Source organism: Engystomops pustulosus, chromosome 9 (genome assembly GCF_040894005.1).
Source record: "Engystomops pustulosus chromosome 9, aEngPut4.maternal, whole genome shotgun sequence".
In the NCBI taxonomy this organism is placed as follows: domain Eukaryota; kingdom Metazoa; phylum Chordata; class Amphibia; order Anura; family Leptodactylidae; genus Engystomops; species Engystomops pustulosus.
In genome coordinates, this window is record NC_092419.1 from 10831793 (window position 1) to 10848545 (window position 16753).

General features: G+C 44.8%; 1 protein-coding gene across 2 annotated transcripts in view; it reads left to right on the top strand.

Annotated features, from left to right (window-relative positions):
* The window catches only part of SLC8A2 (solute carrier family 8 member A2), an 86716-nt gene extending 75285 nt beyond the window's left edge, over positions 1 to 11431 (top strand). The window contains exons 5-8 of one of the 2 annotated variants that reach the window (XM_072125595.1): positions 22 to 146; positions 6119 to 6218; positions 7758 to 8033; positions 8131 to 11431. In XM_072125595.1, coding sequence (XP_071981696.1) covers positions 22 to 146; positions 6119 to 6218; positions 7758 to 8033; positions 8131 to 8507 — 878 coding nt within the window. In that variant the 3' untranslated portion in view covers positions 8508 to 11431. The remainder of the gene's footprint in view (positions 1 to 21; positions 147 to 6118; positions 6219 to 7757; positions 8034 to 8130) is intronic. The other variant, XM_072125594.1, reaches the window with a different exon arrangement.
* The last annotated feature ends 5322 nt before the right edge of the window (positions 11432 to 16753 follow it).

A 16753-nucleotide genomic window follows, 5' to 3' on the forward strand; every position in this document is an offset into this window, starting at 1 on the left:
ATATCTTCTCTCTGTGACCAGACGAGGAAGACAAGAAGCTGACGGCAGAAGAGGAGGAAGCTCGGAGGATTGCAGAGATGGGAAAGCCAATACTTGGGGAGCACTCTAAGCTGGAAATCATTATCGAGGAGTCTTATGAATTCAAGGTAACGTCTGTGATCTGTGGAGCCCTGTTACATCGTAACACATCCATTACTGGTAGGAATTCTAGTATACTGGTCCCACCAGAGCCATTTATGCGGTTTTAATCATCTAGTAAGAGCGTAGTCCCGGAACCTAATGTAGACTGTCAGATAGTCCAGGTTCTGAATAGTCTTTCACAATTTCTCTGTTTCTTCTTAATCCATAGACGTTAAAGGAAACCTACCATGAGGAATCAGAAGTAGATCTGGTGGAAGATGCCTCCTGCTGCCTCTCCCCTAATCTATAATTTAATAATCCTGGAACCTTATCTAACTGGTTAAAAACCTTATTTTAGTAATATGTAAATTAACTGCAGAGGCTACTGGGGCGTGTACTAGCCTTAGCTCTCAGTGCCCGGCCAGGTTAGTACACGCCCCTCTGCAGGTTACTTACATATTACTAAAATAAAGTTTTTTTACAAGTTGCCAACAGTTGAAAGAGAGCTAGCATGCAGGGGCGACTGGGGGGTGGGATAGCCTTCACCTCTGGAGGTATTTGGTATCAGAGCATGGTACGAGGGTAGTGTGTTAACCATGCATGCATGTGTATGGGGAATTCAGGAGTAGATCTTTCCATTGGTTCTTAGATCCGGAATGGATCTGCCCAGGGCCAGCATTAGCACTGGGCATCCCTGGGCAAATGCCGGGGCCCAGAGCTGCTGGGGGGGGGGCATATAAGGCTGTACATAATGAATCCATGGGGTGAAGATGGCTGTATCTAATGAATTCATAGAGGATGAAATAACCAAAAATAATGGCAGGGCTGTTTGGTATAATAAACTAGGGAATATTTTAAGGAACAGGACCCTGTTTTAGTTTCGGAATATGTAATGCTGCCATGTAAGTTCACTGCAAATGGGCCTACTGAGGCTTTGTCGCCCAGGGGCCTACTGAAGCCTGGAGACGACCCTAGATCTGGCCTTTTTTTTTATTAACAAGGTCTCCCCAATGGCCCATAGTTAGAAATACTCTTTTAGCACCGGTTCATGGTGCCTTATGGACCAGATCAACGGATCAGCGCCATGCATGAAACAGTCCTCTCAATTGTGCAGCAGATAATGTGTGGAAGCCATTGCTCTTGGTCAATTTTCGATCTTCTCCGTAGTTCCATTTCTCATTTTTGTCGACTTCTCATTTCCAGTCCTTCCCAGCTCTTCCGGATTTGTTGGGTAAAACTAGGATTACGCGGTGAAATGTAACAGAACTTAAAAAGCAATGTAACCGGGGACAGTATTAATACACAGACACCTCTCATCTGTCAGCCGTTCCTTCTCCTTCCTAATGATCACTTTCAGCAGTCATCAGTAAAGCGCGGTGACCAGATTAGCGCCAGGATTTATCTGCTTTTTGCTGTAGTAAACCCATAAAGACGGGAAGAATGCTGTATAATCCTTCTTTAAGCCTAAGCGTATCTGCGCTGCTGGGGGAGCAGAAATGGCTTCTCCATGAGCGGCAATACGACTGCTGCTGAGGTGGCATCCAGCTGCGGGTGGTGGAGGGGTCGTGAAATCCCTTGCGCTCTGATTTTACATATCGGCAGATTGCATTACGGTTTTATTTACAGGTGACGTAATTCCATGCAGCTAATCCTGCTCTAATGATGTAAAGCGAGGTCAGGGGTCAGAGGTTTGGCGTAGCTGTGGATGTGTAGCATAGCCTTATGTACAGTGAGTAAATATGAACTATTATTGTAAAATTTTTGTGATTCTCAGGTAGTGCTGACTTATTGGGGCACAAAGTTAAGTTTGGGGCCACCCAAATCCTAATCCATTGCTCCTGGCTCAATCATAGATTTAAATTGATCTCTGAGGCATCAAGCAATTGCTTGGGTTGCTTATGGGTAAATAGGCCTAAAATCTGCTTTAAAAAAAACAACACAAAGAAATCTGCAGTGGGTGGGAGCATGTAAATAAGCCTACTTATATAGGATCCGCCCAAATATTAAAAACTGCCTTGGTTCAGACCCAACTTTGGGTTCATCTTTGGAGCAGATTTTAAGGTGGCCTCAAAATCTGGTCCAAAACCAAGTGAACTCAACTTTATAAAGCCAACTTTTATAAAGTACTGTGTTGCTTTAGTGTTTCGTCCTTATCAGGCTTACTGGAACCACGTAACCACGTCCTCCATGTGGTGGCTTTTAACTGTACCAGGTCTCAGTCACCTACATAAGCAGCAGTATCAGCAGTGTTGCGGAGCCGCTCTTAATGGTAATATTCCTATATTCCTAGGGCTCCCTCTGATAGTGGTCCAGGCCTGGGGGTAGTGGAAGTTGATGTTGTGTGGATAAAGTACTCACTTTTATCGAAATATGAATATCTTCCACATGGTAGAGGCACAATGCAAGAGAGATTGGAGCCGGTATGAGTGTTTTTCCCCTCAATGGTACCCAAATTCTTCAAGCGTACGCAGACACTTTCCATCGGCAACATGAAGGCCAACTCAAAGCCAAAACAAGGGCGACAAAGGGGTCCCTAAAGACTATGTCCCCTTTTTATGTTACATAGTACTGTCGCTATGTCTACTTTTGAGTGTCGCTTCTTGAACAATTGACCATTAGGCAGTCGGGACTCTCTTATCTCTTATGATCCACCTGATTTCTACAGTTTTCTGGAGGGACTTCTCCGGTAGCCCATGGTCCTGGCATATAACACAAGAAAACCTGGTCATACAGGCAATGTCAACATTTGACTGAAACATTTGCCAGAAGCACACCTGACTTTTTAGGATAGAAACACACTCTGAATAGACTAAACTAGAGGCTTCTAGAAGACCGTCTGAAGAAGGGTGTGATTGACCAGCATCAATATTGAATAACTACCGTCAACCACCCAACATATAAGTGCAGTACAGCGGCCAAGGAATCGGGACACCGTAGATTCTCACAATTTTCAGAGATACTTTTATCACGTAACATCCTGCAATATATGAATGATGCTACCATACAGTTCTAAAACTATACTGTCATACAACTCCGACATAGATGCGGTAGACTGTGGTGTTTTCCTGTCTTTCCCCTTTCACTTTGGCCTTTCCTGCTTTGAGTTACAACAGCCGGAGAGTCAAGGAGGCAGAGAGCAGGAGGCTCTAGGTTATAGGTTATGCCTATAACCCTACATTTACTGAGGGTCAGAATTGCACATTTTCATGAGGTTTCCCAAATATTTCCGATTTGCGCCGAATTGCCCTGGGATTTCGGTGCACGCGATCGGATTGTGGCACATCGGCGCCGGCTTTCACACGACAGAACTCGGGGGGCATGGCCGTCGGAAAAACCGCAGAATTAAAAAAATAAATAAATTTGTGTCGCGAGATCAGCACTTACATGCACCAGGAAGAAGAAGGTGAACTCCGGCGGACCTCGGCGCAGAAGCGACACATGCAGGATATCGGGTGCACAATCTTAGTGAATCCCGGCAGAACCCGAATCAGCGTCGGACAACGCGCCGTGGGATCGCGACTGGACCGGGTAAGTAAATGTGCCCCAATGTTTTATGTCTATTTTAATATATACATTAAGATATTTTCTTGTCTTCCCATCATGCCTTATGTTATTCATTATGGCTAATTTTTCCTGTTCCCTTTGGATATGACTCTCCGGATTAGTTCTACGCCCAGTACAAGTCTATGCCATATCCAAGGGCTACACAACCAAATTACCACATACTCATTAGTTTATGACTGAAGGGACGTAAAGATAGAAGGACTTTACTCCATATTGTTCCAATGTAGAAATTCTCATTAAGAATAATTGATTTATTATATGTATTTTTTTTCTCTGATTAGTTTTCTCCCCACATTTATGTCCCGGAGGAGCTTTATTATATGATCCTGTTCTGGTCTTTTAAGGACACAAATCTTTAGAGATATTCCCATAGCAAGATTGCTACGAGTCCAGGGGGAGATTTTGGATGGAGTGACTTGGATGTTAGCTTGGACTGGCCATCAAAAGTTGACTTTTAGTGGGACCAGGGTCTGTAACACAATGAGGAGTCTACCCGTCCACAACCTAAAGGTTACCTTTAAGGGGTTTTATTACTTTTTGCAAGCCATCAATATCTACGGTTGCCACCTATTGGTATTTTACCACCCTGACTGGTGTCTTTACCATTAGGCCTATTGTAAATTTTTCTATTAGCCCCATTAGAAGTCGATTTTTTCATGTCCAACAACTACCAGATTAATAGCCCCCCCCCTAAGCCGTCCTATTTTGGCTGGTATTTTTTAGTACCACCTTCTATTGTCATTGTTATTTTTTATTCCCACTCTTTGTGACTGTTATTGATGAGTCCCACCCTCTTTTATGAACTACAGGCGATCCCCTATTTAAGGACACCCCACTTACACACAACCCGATGACCAGACAGACCCCTCCGCCCCCTGTGACCTCTGGTGACCTCTCTGGATGTTACTATAGTCCCAGGCTGCAATGATCAGCTGTAAGGTGTCTGTAATGAAGCTTTATGGATAATCCTTGGTCCCATTACAGCAAAAAATTTTGAAACTCCAATTGTCACTGGGGCAAAACATTTTTTTGTCTGGATCTACCATTATAAAATATACAGTTTCGACTTACATACAAATTCGACTTAAGAACAAACCTACGGACCCTATCTTGTACGTAACCCGGGGACTGCCTGTATATGTTTTGGCCCCTTCCTATATTGTGGATAGAGTAGAAAAGGTGAGATCTCTATCATGATCAGATTAGGGACTGGCCCACATTTGGGCCACCTCTGTGGATAGGTCACTTGAAATACCCATTTAAAGCAATAACTTGACATTGGTGCTATTTCTGATGGGATTCCTATGGTTTATTAGGTCTCAGTGCTGAAACATCCCATGGGTCCCTTATAGATGGAGGCAAACCCTTGCATCGTAACCCTTGTAGGCTCGCAGGCTACCACAGATACTGCAGACCACGAGCCAGCAGGAGACCCTAGTAACACTGCAATCATTTAGAAGCATTATGTGTATTAAGAATTTATATATTTTTGGTATTTCTTTGTTTCCCTCTTCCTGACTACAAATGGCTGATTGATTCTTGTAGTATTTATGCGCCTCTATTGACCTAATGTACTTAGACACAATGATCTGGAGAACCTCCAGCACGGATTGTTTTTCTCGGGGGGTCATGACATCTTGGGTAATATACACAGCTTTATCGACATTGCTATGACTACGCAGGGAGATTTCCAGGGTGGCGCGCCGGAACGGGCCCAGTCCATAGACATTATTCTGTGTCAAAGATAACATAGCAACATGACATTTTATTTTTTCAGGGAAGTTTAGACAATGGAAGGCAGGTAGCAGAAGCCCATTACAGACAGCTGCATTGCACAGATGCCTCTCTGCCTTCTCTAAGCATTTACATTACAATATAATTGTGTGTTATAACTTACCTTGTACCCTGGCAGAATCCTTTGTGTAGTCCCAGGGGTTTTGGCTTCTTTTTGGATGCATTTAAAAAAACAACATGTGACTTGCCTGTGCTGCAGACTCCTCAGCTCTAAGCCCCCACCTTTGTGCTCCTGTGCAGCTCCTCCCTCCTGCTTCTTCACAGAGCTCACAGCCTGGTGAGCTGACATCAGTGGGGGAGGGAGGAGCTGTACAGGAGCACAAAGTTGCGGGCCGAGAGCTGAGGAGTCTGCAGCACAGACAAGTCACATGTTGTTTTTTTAAATGCATCCAAACAAAAGCCAAAACCCCTGGGACTAAATGGAGGACACATTACAATTATATTTTAATGTAAATGCTTAGAGAAGGCAGAAAGGCAGATGTGCACTGCAGGTGTAATAGGCTTCTGCAACCTGTCTTTAGTAAAAATGAGGTCCCTGGTGACAGGTTCCCTTTAAGTGTAATGTCTCTTTAACCCAACTGAAATTGAGTTGTAATTTGGTGAAGATTCAATATTTATTACTTTCCTTTGTTTCCTACAGAGCACAGTGGACAAACTTATAAAGAAGACAAACCTGGCGCTGGTGATCGGCACCCATTCCTGGAGGGAGCAGTTCATGGAAGCCATCACCGTCAGTGCAGGTGGAGCTGAACGTCCTAAAATCGTATATTTACATATATGTATATCTGAAGGGGGGTGCTCAGATCCAACATTACAAGTCTGGTGGGATGTAGAAGGTTGTGGGGCTCTTATAAGAAATCAGTTTTGGTTCCCACAGAGTTCTTGTACCCCACTCCTAGTGTTACAATAAGTATCACAACCCACAGGCTTCTTATTCGTTACCCTCCATTATATGTGTAAATCTCCTTCCTCACATACGGATCAGATTCATACTAAGCATTACTTGTCTAATCCTAATAAATTCCTGATTAATGTAACAAAAGGGAAGCTGTCTTCAGGAAGGACATTTTTGCATGATGACACGGCTTCGGCCATCTTGATTTAAAAAATGCCATTGTCAGCATTCTGACTACAGTCAATGGTTCTTAAAAATTTATACACAACACCTGGCTCTCTGCCAGCACCAAGCGAACGGGGTGGTGGTAGGGGGCAACTCCATCAGCCTGAGGTCACATCTCCTCGATGTATCCTCCCCTTCTCACTCATCCCATCCGATTATGTTCCCATTGTTACTTAACAGATATGACTTTGTGTATTGGTGCCAGCAGGTGATGGCTAACTTTAAATCCCTATACAAAGGCACTAAAAAGCCTTAAAGAGAACCTACCACCACGAATCTACCTATAAAGGTAGCTCAGGTGGTAGGTGGATGTATGGGACGTGAGGATAGCCCTTTTTAGAGCTAATCCTCACGTCCCCGCTAATTTTGGGAAACTTTATTGACCTAATATGAAAGTTTTGTTATGTGGCTACTGGGGCGTGGAGTAGCCGGCACGAGGCTACACAGCGAGGCTACTCCACGCCCCAGTAGCCACATTACTCCTCCTACCCTGTTGCGTGCGGCGCGCAGCTCCTCGTAGCTGCGCGCCCTCGTCCGTCATGATGGCGTTCTGCGCATGCGCAGAACGCCGGCTGAGCAGTCCCAGCTCCGAGGCCGGAGCTACTGCGCAGTAGCCGGCTTGTTGGACGAGGGCACGCAGCTACGAGGAGCTGCGCGCCGCAAACAACAGGGTAGGAGGAGTAACATGGCTACTGGGGCGTGGAGTAGCCTCGCGCCGGCTACTCCACGCCCCAGTAGCCGCATAACGAAATTTACATATTAGGTCAATAAAGTTTCCCAAAAGTTAGCGGATACGTGAGGATTAGCTCTAAAAAGAGCTATCCTCACGTCCCTTACATCCACCTACCACCCGATCTACCTTTATAGGTAGATTCGTGGTGGTAGGTTCCCTTTAAAGAACCCTATCCATGTGTCCCTTATGATGAAGAACTTTTTTAGGTTTAGGTTTAGTCCAAGTTTAGACCAAGGCTTTGCCTCAGCCAAAACATTCTATTAAAGCTGCCAACCTGTGCCTTAAATTTGGCGAACATCATTCATGAGGCCCACTTCAATCCAAGAAACTTTGGTTGAGGTCACACATAATCTATCTTCATCTAAATTCATTATGTGATCAGACAATATTCCCGTCTGACGTTGTCCTTCACCCTTTATTTCCTAGGTGATGAGGAGGAGGATGATGATGGAAGAGACGAAAGACTACCTTCCTGTTTCGACTACGTCATGCACTTCCTAACGGTGTTCTGGAAAGTCCTGTTCGCCTTTGTGCCCCCGACAGAATACTGGAACGGCTGGGCCTGCTTTTTAGTGTGCATCACCATTGTAGGGATGCTGACTGCAGTCATAGGGGACCTCGCCTCACATTTCGGCTGCACCATAGGCCTGAAGGACTCAGTAACAGCCGTGGTGTTTGTGGCACTTGGCACATCTATCCCTGGTAAGGAATTACGTTTCCACTGAATTTTCTGTGATGTTTCGAAGGTTAAATGCAGATCTTTGACCTTCTAACTGTGTATGTTTGTTGATTTTTGCAGATACATTTGCAAGTAAGGTGGCGGCAACACAGGACCAGTATGCTGACGCCTGCATCGGCAATGTGACGGGCAGCAACGCAGTGAATGTCTTCTTGGGCATTGGGGTGGCCTGGTCTGTAGCTGCCATCTACTGGGCCATCCAAGGGAAAGACTTTGTGGTGAAGACGGGCACACTGGCCTTTTCGGTCACACTCTTCACCATCTTTGCATTCATCAATATCAGTGTCCTCTTATATCGTCGTAGACCCCATATAGGAGGAGAGCTTGGAGGGTCTCGCCTCTCCAAGTCCCTCACTGCCATGCTTTTCATAGGCCTGTGGTTCCTCTACATCTTGTTTTCCAGCCTGGAAGCCTACTGCCATATCAAGGGCTTCTAAGGGAGAAGTGAAGATACAAGAAGAGGCTCTTGTCTTGAACTCAAACATTCCATGGGCTGCCACTCACATACGTTGTGAGATGTTTCATTAGGGTGAAGTTGAGGGCAAAAACAAAAGGGATAATTTATTTATTTTTGTAATTCTTTTTTCCATTTTGGGTCCTATCCCTCCATCATCTCTTAAAAGTAAAGTAGCACAATTTTGCAAAAAATAGGGGACATTAGATGGTCCTATATATTAAGTTGGGCCAAGCTACAGGGGTTGAAGCTTACAGTTTTGCCTACGCAGCCTCTAGCAACAAAAGGTGATATTGAGTTTGTACTCATATGACAAGTTACAGCAAATAGACTTTTTCTGTTCATCTTCTCCAGTGTCATGTTATCAGTTGTGGTTCTGAGGAACCCATCCTCTACACACAATGGAAGCAAATGGTGGATCTAACCAACCTCCATGGACGTGGACCCTAGCAGATGGTCATGAAACTACAAGTTATGAGGCAATCTGTTCTTGTAGATCAGTTTCACTAGCTACTAGCAGAGTTAAATACTGGAAAAGCAACTAAAGTGGCTGCTTCAAATATGATGGTAAGTATATCCTAAGCCACGACTCCAATGTAGGGCTCACAACTGGAGTGACGATGGATGGGACTCTGTAGCCTGGTAACAAACACTGGTGCTATTCAACCCAATAGAACTTTTCTCACCAACTGATACAGTCATACCATGGGTTTACCAACCTAAATATATACATTTCCAACATTTTGGAAGACTCTAGTGACCATAATCAGTTGGTCATAGTCAAGTTTACAGTGTTCAATATAAAAGCTGATTGGTGACCTTATATTCCAACCTTCAGTCTACTTTTTCAGTGACTTTAATATTCAGAGTGGAGCAGTTAAGGGCATTTTATTCCATATATATACATAGAATGGTCCACATAGTCCGTTATTAAGATATTGCTATCTGTCGAAAGAAGTAGCTATGGACACTACAGTTGCCTGGCTTCACTGAGAATGGTTCGTTGTTAGTAGAAGGGGATTTACCTATTGACAGAACGCATACAGTCACCACCTCTTGTGGTAAGAAGCTCCCTCTCATATAACCCCGGTGAAGGAACGGAGATCCATACCTCATGTGAAGATTGTCTATGTCACTGTTACACCACGGAGGGAAGCTTCTTCCCTACTTTACAAGTCTTAGCTAATTCCATAGTATGTAATGACAGGTCGTAGAAGAACCTATGAAATTTCAGCTTCCACTGCCCTTCTTGACCACCAGTACTATCAGACTGGAGCGTTTACGAACTTATGGACGGTCACCATCAAACCCTGGGATTCCCAAGCCAATCAGGATAAAGCCATTTGCCAGCCCTCCTAGTCCTTTGTCTAGATTTTTAGGGGGCAGCAGCTCCTGCATGTCACTGCCCAAACAAGTGGAAGTCAGGTTGTGGGTAAAGAGCACATTTACCTCCTAATAATACCCCAGCATGATTGGTAAAGGATTAGCCAATGAGTTGGATCACCACAAGCTCCTTCCATATTTTAAAGAACTTATCTTTCCCTATATGTGATAGTTAAAATGTAAGAAGGTGCTTCTAAAGGTGGCCATACGTAGTTTGGTGGTTGATCAACCATTGAACAAGCCATTATTTGTGTTCCCAGTGGAGAATTAGGCATCCATTGAAGTTCTCAGTAACACAATGTCTTGTATCGTCCAACATGACCTGCCCTCTTTAGAAGACATGGATACATCCAGCATTCCGAACCTACACGTTCCTGACTCCATCATCTAGCTGCATGTCTTCCATCAGATACATGAATGTTGGCCAATGTCAGGAGAGAGACACATTACTCCACATCTCTTTCATATGCCATTGATGACTTCAGATTTTGGGCTTGGCAGAATTTACTGGTTGTGAACCAAGAGGAGACAGAGTTGCTTAGAATGCATTGTATTGAGAGCATATACTCGGACTTTTGACTTCTCCACAAATGATCTCGTTCCTCGTTCAGATTTTCCTGCAGGTGCCTCACCTCACGGAGATCCTCTACACAAAATGAGGTGATCTAGCAACTAGTTGGCACTTAAGAAATCTGGTGAAAACCAGGCTGAACGAGTGCACTACTGGGCAGACTTCTATAAGCACACCCAAGGACACCCAAATTCTGCAATCGTTGGCAGGTTATATGCTGATGAAAATTTCCTGTTAATATGCGTACCAAAAAAAAGAAGAAAAATATTGGGACGTGTTGGTCTCGGCTGCTATGCCAGATGAGGGCACTGCAGACTTGGAGATAACACTGCCCTTTGTACTGTTTATGTTCTCCCATGGCTGTTTTGTATGTAATGCTGGCCACATCCTTCAGTGTACCAGTCTGTGTGTCTGTCCATCCCGTGTCATCCCCATCCAGAGACTGATTGCTCGGCTTCCTCTATGTCTTCCTGAGCTCCTCGCTACTCCTCCTCTTCCTGTAAGTCTTGCCTCAAATTCCTGCCCAAGCCTTCTTTACCTTTTCGTAGTTGATATACTTTTGATTTCTTCCCATTTTCACAATTTTAGGTTCTTATTATTCACAAGTTGGGACATAAATGTCTTATTGCTGGTCCCATTGAATCCCCATATTGAGTAGCTGATTCATGTGCTCCTGCTGAACTCCAACAATTGGGACAGATGGTAACTTGTGAGCACTATGGGGCAGATTTACTTACCCGGTCCATTCGCGATCCAGCGGCGCGTTCTCTGCGGTGGATTCGGGTCTTCCGGCGATTCACTAAGGCAGTTCCTCCGACGTCCACCAGGTGTCGCTGCTGCGCTGAAGTCCACCGAGGTCCGCCGGAGTTCACGATCCTATTCCTGGTGAAGGTAAGTGCGTGTCCAACAACACATTTTTTTTAATGCGGCGGTTTCTCCAAATCCGTCGGGTTTTCGTTCGGCCACGCCACCAGATGCGTGCATGCCGGCGCCGATGCACCACAATCCGATCGCGTGCGCCAAAATCCCGGGCCAATTCAGGGAAAGACGCCACAAATCGGAAATATTCGGGTAACACGTCGGGAAAACGCGAATCGGCCCTTAGTAAATGACCCCCAATATCTTCCACAGTCCTGTAGATTATTAGTGGAGTGGAAGCATCTTTGTGTGACCTTTGTTTCATGCAGAGATATTCTGATCCGCCTTTTTTTAATTAACGCGATCAACGATGAAACATTTATCACCCATCTTGTGGACACTTGATAAGTGTTAGTCTTGAGCAGCCCCCTTTATCATCTATCTCCTCCTATGTATCTCGCTTCTTTCTTTTCTTCCTCCTTCACTTCACTTAGATACAATCAGTGTTGAACTAGAATTCCTTAAATCCTCCAGAGATGAGGATTAGGAAGACCCACCAGCATAGATCATAGAGTCCTTCAATCCTTGAGTTCCAGAGATGATCCAGAGATGATCCTATCTATTGAGATGAAAGAGTCCTTCAATCCTCCAGAGAAGCAAATTCTGAAGGCCTAGCATCTTCTATAGGATCCTTTAGTCCTTGAATCTTCCAGAGTTGAGGATTCTGAAGTCCTATCCCCATCTATGGAGATCGTGGAGATCCCGAGTGCTCCAGAAATGAGGATTCTGAATGCCCACCCCAATCTATAGAGATCCTGTATATTTCCACTTTTAATTTCTAGTATTTGTGAATCTAGAACTGTTCCATTCTTCTTCCAGCCCTTCTATGGCAATTACTTCTGGTCCTTGTGTCCTCCTTAGCCTTCCACCGCTCGTTCCTCTCTATTGGCCTCTTCCCTATTATGGCTGCATTTCTCTCGTCCTCCCCGTCTCTGGCTGTCTCTCCCCTCATCTCTCTGAGTCTGCCTGTGCTGACACAGAAGGGTCCTCAGCATGTCATATTAATGCAAGAAAAAGCTATAACTTTATCAATATAATTATTTATTTTGAAAAAACTGTGTTTTCTTGTGTCGTATAAACATAATATTGGAGGAAAATGCCATAAATACACATCGAGACAACATAATGGTCTTAAAGGAGAACTGGGTTTTTTTTTAAAGGGGTTGTCTCACAAAGATAAGTCATCTGTATATAGAAGCCCAGCAATCCAGCCTGGAGATAGATGGCTTCTTATGTCAGGCAGATAACATCCTCTGTGATATCTCGAGGCCCTAATAAGGCCCATAGAACATAGGACTTTCATAACACATCGTAATCAAGGAACACATTTCCTAATAGAGACATTACAGGAACCATGATTAGCATACAGATACAGGACCAGCACCAAAATGATTACATAGATACAGGTCCACAACCCAGATTACTACACAGATGTTACCACATATATACAGCACCAGAATCAAGCTTACCGCATAGATATGGTACAAGAACACAAGATTACCAGGTAGACAAGTTCCCAGAATCAAGGTTATTAAAGGACATCCATCACCAGGATGAAGGGTTGCTGGTGTGTATGTCCCCCGACAGGATCTGCTCTTTTTTAGTTTCTTATGCCCTTGATTTTACAAAAAAAAAAGAGCTTTTAAAATTATGCAAATGAGTCTGAGGGGCTCCAGGCTCTATAGCTGTTAATGGAGACTGGAGCCTTTAGTTTCATTTGCATATTTTTAAAAGGCTTTAAAAAAAGAAACGGCTTAGGAAGGTAAAAGAAGAGCAGATCTGGTCAGAGGGGGCACACACCAGTATGTCATTGTGCTTGGTTTACAACCCTTCATCCTGGTGGTAGATGTTCTTTAAATACATACATTACCAGGACCAAGACTACTACATAAAAACTGAACCAGAAACAAGCAGAGACCTTATAGTGCACCAGATTTATCAGTGTCTAATACTAATTGATAAATAAGATGTAGTATAAGATGGACTCCAGGTAGCTCCTCGGGTAGTCACAGGGGAGGTGCCACAGGTTTGTGAGCTCAGGTGTAATATCAACACTTACTATAAACCTGGCGAAAGATGACACAATTGACTTCTTCTTTTCTTCTATTTGGCCGTCAACTTCTTCCAGCTACAATTTATCTCTGTAGTTTTAGCAACAACAAAATTGCAGCACATTCTTAACACAAACATAAAAGTAATCTGCTGCTCTCATAAATACTACTATTATGCCCTTACAGTAACTAATATAGTACCAGTGCCCCCACAAAAACTAAAATGCAGTCAAAATAGTATTGGTGCTCCCACAGTAGCCAATATAGAAACTGGGCCACCACAGTTCCCAATAGAGTTACAGTACCGCCACAATAGTCAATATAGTCACAGTGCCCCACAACAGCCAATTCATTAACAGTGGCTCCATCGTATTCACTAAAGAAGCCCTGCACCACAGTAGCCAATATAGTAATAGTGCCACCACAGTAGCCAATATAGTAATAGTGCCACCACAGTAGCCAACCACAGTAGCCAATATAGTAATAGTGCCTCCACAGTAGCCAATATAGTAATAGTGCCACCACAGTAGCCAACCACAGTAGCCAATATAGTAATAGTGCCTCCACAGTAGCCAATATAGTAATAGTGCCACCACAGTAGCCAACCACAGTAGCCAATATAGTAATAGTGCCTCCACAGTAGCCAATATAGTAATAGTGCCACCACAGTAGCTAATATAGTAATAGTGCCTCCACAGTAGCCAATATAGTAATAGTGCCACCACAGTAGCCAATATAGTAATAGTGCCTCCACAGTAGTCAATAAAGTAACATTTATGCCATTGTAGACTATACAGGCACTATAGTAACAGTGCTGTTCAAAGTAGTGGATATAGTCATGACGCCCCCAAAGTAGCCAATATAGTCACAGTGCCTCACAGAAGTCAATAGTCACAGGGTCCCAACAGTGGTCAATAGTAACAGTGCCCCCATAGAAGCTAATAGGCTCAGTGCTGCCTACACTGGCCAAACCAGTTGCCTCCACAGTAGCCAATTCAAAGCCCCCACAGTAGCCAAGTCTCAGTGCCCCACATAGCAGATAAGTCACAGGGTCCTCTCAGTGTGAGTGTTTTCCATTGTTTAATGTAACCACCCCCCTCTCCCTTAAAGTAACAGTGCCCCAATACCCCAAAACATTTAAATAAATACTCAGCTTAGTCTTGCACCTCTTTCACCTGTCTGCATTTTCCTGTGGAGCATCATGAGCTGTGACATTGGCGACTAGTGATGTCGCATCTACCTGTCTCGGCACAGCTCTGGCTCCAGATGCAGGTGGCGTCTTCTGGCCGGCGTGTGGCTTGTGAGACGGATGTAGAGCAGCGCAGCAGAGCTGAAAGCTTTCATGCTCCACTGCTAAAACTAACAGGTTGGATCCTATCTGGGAGCCAGGTTCTTCTCAATTGGATCCCACCTCTGCACATCGTGAAGTGCGGCAGTATAATGCACAAAGCGTCCTGGCCTCCCTCACCTGTCTGGGCCCCTAAACGGAGCCTCACTAAACCCCCTTAATGGTGGCCCTGAATACAAACTATTACCTTTATCAAGACAACTAACCCATAATACATTACAGTCTCCACCGGGATAGTACGCTGTGGACATTTAATTAGTGGGGGGAGCAGTAGAGGTGACATTTTATGGGTTGGAAAGCACTGCTGGGGATATTTTATAGGGGTAGGGGACACTGCTGGGGGGCATTTTAAGGGGGGGGGGCTCTACTGGGGTGCATTTTATTAATAGTGGGGAGGACATTGCTGGACATGTTATTAGTGAGGGGAGGCCCCTGCTGGGACATGTCATTAGTGAAGGGAAGCCGATGCTGGACATGTTATTAGTGAGGGGAGGCCCCTGCTGGGACATGTCATTAGTGAAGGGAAGCCGCTGCTGGGACATGCTATTAGAGAGCGGAGGCCACTTTGTACATGTTATTAGTGAGGGGAGGCCCCTATTGGACATATTATTAGTGAGGGGAAGCCACTGCTGGTACATTTTATTAGTAAAAGAAGGCCATTGCTGGACATGTTATTAGTGAGGGGAAGCCGCTGCTGGACATGTTATTAGTGAGTGGAGGCCACTGCTGGACATGTTGTTAGTGAGGAGAGGCCACTGCTGGCCATGTTATTAGTGAGGGGAGGCCCCTGCTGGGACATGTTATTAGAGAGGGGAAGCCGCTGCTGGACATGTTATTAGTGAGGGGAGGCCAATGCTGGACATTTTATTAGTAAGGGGAGGCCGGTGCTAAACATGTTATTAGTGAGTGGAGGCCGCTGCTGGACATGTTATTAGTAAGGGGAGGCCGGTGCTAAACATGGTATTAGTAAGGGGAGGCCATTGCTGGACATGTTATTAGTGAGGGGAGGCCGCGGCTGGACATGTTATTAGTGAGGGGAGGCCACTGCTGGGACATGTTATTAGTGAGGGGAGGCCGCTGCTGGGACATGTTATTAGTGAATTGAGGTCACTGCTGAACATGTTATTAGTGAAGGGAGGTCACTGCTGGACATGTTGTTAATGAGGGAGGCTGCTGCTTGACATGTTATTAGTGAGGGGAGGCTGCAGCTGGGACATGTTATTAGTGAGGAAGGCTGCTACTTGACATATTATTAGTGAGGGGAGGCCTCTGCTGGACATGTTATTAGTGAGGGGAGGCCGCTGCAGGACATGTTATTAGTGAGGGGAGGCCGCTGCTGGACATGTTATTAGTGATGGGAGGCCGCTGCAGGACATGTTATTAGTGAAGGGAGGCCACTGCTGGACATGTTATTAGTGAGGGGAGGCCACTGCTGGACATGTTATTAGTGAAGGGAGGCCACTGCTGGACATGTTATTAGTGATGGGAGGCCACTACTGGGACAAGTTATTAGTGAGGGGAGGCCGCTGCTGGGACATGTTATTAGTGAAGGGAGGCTGCTGCTGGGACATGTTATTAGTGAGGTGATCATTTGGGTGCAGCCAGTCCCCAGATACGAAAAGGTTGGGGAACACTGCCTTAAAGGGTGGCCACAAGAAGCATTGTATTCTTATACTCCAGTGGAGAATAAATGGCTTTAGATCTGCATAAGGTGGTCTTAAGTGACAGTCTCAGTAAGGAGACCTCTTACTTTCTCACCCAAGTCAACAGCCTCTCACTTGGCTATACCGAATCCTCTAGTGGAGCATCAATGGCTGCCTTAGTTGGCAAAGTCTCCATAAGGAGAGCTCTTACTTCCCGATCCTAATGATAACTGGTCAATGTTCAACCACACTGATCAGCTTACAGCAGTCATGGTGGTCTGGCCTAAAAAATCTGTGATGTCATTTATCATGTGG